The sequence below is a fragment of the Fulmarus glacialis genome, unplaced genomic scaffold (genome assembly GCF_000690835.1).
Source record: "Fulmarus glacialis isolate BGI_N327 unplaced genomic scaffold, ASM69083v1 scaffold45135, whole genome shotgun sequence".
Lineage (NCBI taxonomy): Eukaryota > Metazoa > Chordata > Aves > Procellariiformes > Procellariidae > Fulmarus > Fulmarus glacialis.
In genome coordinates, this window is record NW_009214487.1 from 7,296 (window position 1) to 11,925 (window position 4,630).

A 4,630-nucleotide genomic window follows, 5' to 3' on the forward strand; every position below is an offset into this window, starting at 1 on the left:
ACACAGGTGTGCCTACTTAACCAGTAGTGAGCCAGCCCACAGGGCAAATAAACCTGACAAGTTCAGCAAGTCGAATCAGTTAACAACAAGTGAGGGGAGGTGAAGCTCTATCACCTGCCATGAAAAGCAAGGCACTCTCCGCACAGCAAGCTGTTAGACTGACATGGCCATCTCGTGAAGCCTCGCCTTGGACAGTCCAGTCCTAGCATTTTAGACTGGAGAAAGCGATGAAAGGCCAACACTAGAAATCATAAAGAAGTGGCAGAGTCCACAGAACAGGCTGACCAGCGCCAGGAATCAGACTATTCACCTGCACATACTGGATGCGTTTTCTGAAAACCTAAGAGGAAATGGCCTGGGAAACAGCGCCCTGCTGTAACACATGACTGTGAGGAAAACAGTTGGCTAATGAGAAAAGACTACAGCTAGTGCCATTACTGCCATGGATAGCTGTTGCATGCAGCTATTTTGGCTGAGCAGCAGCTGCTGCGACACTTTTCTGCCCAACCTCCATCTGTACCTGACCGCTTCTAAGCAGAGAGATGGCTTTTAAAATGCATGAAAGCTTAAAACAGACAAGTAACAATTTCTACTAGGCTGCACTTATTAAAGAAAAAAGGATTATAGGCTTCCTTTTCAAGAGGGCAGCTTTCATTTAACTACATTGCATCAATAGTAAAAGTCTCTTGAGTTCCTCTCATTCAAGCAGTAAGCCTTTTTTTTCCAGACAACACAGATTACACGAAGTGGGAAAGCTACCTGAGAATCTTAGGTCTGCTTTCCTGGACCAATCCCTCTGTGATTCACTATCTTAGGAGAGGAGAAGAGAAAGGATATAAAGAAGGAAACGAATTTGTTGTTAGCTAGGCTCAATGATGCCTGTCAGTATATTACCTCCTTCAAAATCCAATTTTCTCATCCATGTCAACTAACGAGAAAAAAACCTGGGTGCACAGAGGACTGCCTGTTTTCCTTGCGCGTCTGCACCCAGGCTTGCAAACCAGCATCAGCTTAAAAATCCTCACCTCACTCCTTGCAAGAACTTGTGACACTGTCACAGTAATATTGAAAGTACACATTGTACTAGCAAAGAGTTTCACAGGCTGCATACTGTACTCTGGCAGAGGGTCACTACATCATCATTCTGCAAGAACTAAACATTTAAATTTTTATATTAGAAGGATACCTGGAAAAGCAGAGTATGGCTAAATGAGCCAGCGTAGCAGAGATTCACTGAGTTCCTAAGACAACTATTGGCCAGAAAGACTTACTGAAATTTACACTGATGTTATTTGCTCTCAACAGGTCTGCAACATTCAGATAAGATTGGAGATACCAGAATAACAACAGTAAGGTGTTTGTGAAATTCCCAAAATAGCAATCCTTTCTAGTTAATACCTACTGCCTCTCACAAGTTACATGGATTTGAGGAGTGAGAGGCATGAGCAGCACTGAGTACGTTTATGTGTTCATTCTCTAAACAATAGGTATTGTATCACAGCTAAGAATGAACCTCGGTACTAACCACTCTTTTCACAGCCCCAGGCAACAAACCAATTTCAGAATAACCCAACTTATTCAGGTACTATATGATCCTATTCTTGAAACACTTGGAAATTTTAATATCAAACTTTAGTGCAATGTCAATACAGATATGGGTACACAGACGACACTGTGTGCCAGTCAGCAGGTGCAGATGCTCTAATAGGAGCTTGGCAAGAACACATCCCTATCCAAAGATCATTCAGGCTATTAGCATACAAACTATGCAGACATGCATCTTTTGAAAGGAAACAAAATACACAGTGCAGTTATAGATAAGTGCTTAAGTTATCCATTTCAAATTTCAAAATTTTTACTGTATTCCGTTTTAAATTAAATTATTTCATTCCTTTTCTCCAACAGGAGAATGCATGCATATTCCACAATACTGCAAAGCTATGAAAGAAAGTTCTATCAGAACAACAAGCCTGCAAAATTCAAACAGTATAACTCCTTTTGTAGGTTACCACATGAAACGGAAGGGATATAGAGATTGTATATGAAGTAACAGAGCCTTATCATGGTGTTCAGTAATTTACATTTAAGAATTAGGTTATTTTTATACTTAGGTGTTCCAGCTACTTAGTACATTTCAAAATCTAGCTTGACATGGATGCATAAAAGCAAACTTAACCAAAAGTGATTGCACCTATTTATATACCACTTTTCTGAATGATATATCTATATATGTCGTGTTCGAATTCATAACGCTTCATGAACAACAACACAGGGCAGTAACCATAAGCTGTTAGCTTCTGATTTCACCTAAAAAGCTTTGAGTAGTAGCAAGAATTTTTTTTTTTTAATTAAAAAAATCCTACACAGTCTTACTTGAGTAATGCATTCTCTTAAGACAAAAAGCACCACAAATCTGCACAGTCACTTGTTCTCACAAGTACTCTTAAAACCTGTAATCTAAAATTTGACACTGTTCAGACTCATACTACACACTGTATTACAGCTTTTAAATTTCAATACTAATGCAGGCTTAATAAGCAAGTTCATAAGGAAATACTAGTTTTAAAGAAATGTCTTTGGAAAAGCAGACGTGGTATATAGAACTGCCACTTCGTATTTAGAGTCAAATGTCTCTAATGTCTCAAGTATTTAGAGAGGATGTCTATTGCTACCCAAAGTTTGTCTCTGTTTGTTTTTTTTAAACAACAACAAAAATATCCTGTAGTAGAAAGTAATAATTCAGTATTTCCCAGGTTTCCTTTCTTTTCCTGAAATTTTTTTTCAGAAAGTTTGCATTCATAGGAAATTTGCTCTCATATTTTACATCCTCTTGTTTTGTTAACATCCATTTTAAGAAATGTAATAAATATCACCACAGTCAAGTATATTGGCAACTTGCCCCTACTGGATAGTGAAGTGCAAAGTCTATCAAGCCAGAAGATGTTAACTTTTGCCACTTCTGCTATAGGGTTTCACTTAAATCACTTCTGATCTATTCAGCCTGGAATGTCTACAACACAGAAGCCAGAGAACAAACTCCAGCACATTACGAGATGTATTTGGATGGCTAGTTTTCAGCACTACGGTTGAGCTCTTTGATGTCCCACTGAGCTTTAATTCTATTGCATAGGAAACTCATTGACGAATCATGTGCATGTTTAAAAAAAAAAAAAAAGGAAAAAAAAAAGACTTCAGGGCCCATCTCTGGCTAACAAAATTATTTTTCAATTAAGACCTTCCTTTTTCTACATCTTACGTGAGCTTTTTGTCTTACGTAGTTCAAAGCAATAACATTTTTATTTAAATACTCATGTTCTTTCCCAGTAGTAATAACTTTTTAATTCTTAATAGGTATTTCTCATAACCAAAGAACTGCTCACCTGGGGAAATGATGTAAAAAAAGTTTTTGAATTCATCCATCCAGACTTCTGCAAGCCGCCTGTTATTTTTGTTGATTATCTGCCCTGTACCTCCTGGAAAAGTGTATGGTGTTGCTTTTCTGAACACATGCCCGACATGTGAACAAGTTACAATTTCCAAAGTGCCACCACACTGCCAAATCTGAAAGTGATAGAACAATTATTGCATAGCTTCAATTAAAGTTAAAAAAGTTTAAAAATGTTAATCCCTTGCTTCTGTTCAAGTTGGAGAAACGACATTAGTTGAGGTCTAGAACAAATACATACTGCATGGAAAAGACTTGTATGCCTGTGTCCTGCTCATCAAAGATGCTTGCAAGCCTGAGTAAGGTAGCATAAGAAAGAGTACGTCAGGCCTTAAAGCAGTAACGCATCAGCAATAGACTACTTTAGAGAACAGGGCAAGCTGACAGCGAAGGAAGGAAAAGGCTCACATGAATCACAGGGCAGTAACAGGTGGTGATCTGTCCAAAAAAGTCCATTATAAAATAGAATCTCCACGTAAAAAACTCCATTCACTTCTCAAGTAAGGTTTCCGAAAAAATTTTCAATTTTATTTTGGACCTCTAAAAATGGCAGATTCAGAAAGCTGAACTACTTCAGAAGTATCCAACCTATATACTCTAAGCTGATAAGTAAAACAAAAGGAAATAGTGCTCTTTGGTAGGAATGAAAGTGAGAACAGTGCTGGTTAGGTCCACATCCAAACAAACACATGCAATCATTAAGTTAGAAAACAGCAAGAAGAGAGAGTCTGTAATAGAGGTGCTCACGTTTCACTGACACGTTAAACCATACACTGATGACATGACCCTTAACTTATGCTCCCCGATTAGCTTTTCTAACTGAACTCCTTTTAACACACATGCATTCATTTTTCAGAATGACCATCCCAATCTTTTAATCACAAGGCTCTGCCGACTATTCACCATGCACTTTTCACTGACAGATACTGTCTTTGCATATCTCCATTGGAGGAACTTGATGGGAAACGAAGTGCTAACTGCAACAGGAGAGGACACTGATGCAGGCAGCAGATCTGTATTTTACAGAACTCAAGATGCACTATCCTGAGTAATAGCACACTGAAAAGAGAAGAGTTTTACATACCCTGAAAGAAATTTCTAAGTTTTCTCCACCCCAAATATCCATTCCAGCATCATATGTTCCAATCTCCTGAAAGTAATCTCTGTCTATTGAAAAAAGACCTC

The 4,630-nt window shown here is 38.2% G+C and overlaps 1 protein-coding gene across 1 annotated transcript in view; it reads right to left on the reverse strand.

The window, feature by feature from the left end:
• The window catches only part of LOC104077365 (polypeptide N-acetylgalactosaminyltransferase 1), a gene marked incomplete at both ends in the record, with an annotated part of 11,099 nt that extends 6,477 nt beyond the window's left edge, over positions 1-4,622 (reverse strand). Inside the window, 2 exons of the mRNA XM_009578567.1 lie at positions 3,381-3,561; positions 4,530-4,622. Of these exons, the coding sequence (XP_009576862.1) occupies positions 3,381-3,561; positions 4,530-4,622 (274 nt within the window). The remainder of the gene's footprint in view (positions 1-3,380; positions 3,562-4,529) is intronic.
• Positions 4,623-4,630: the final 8 nt, after the last annotated feature.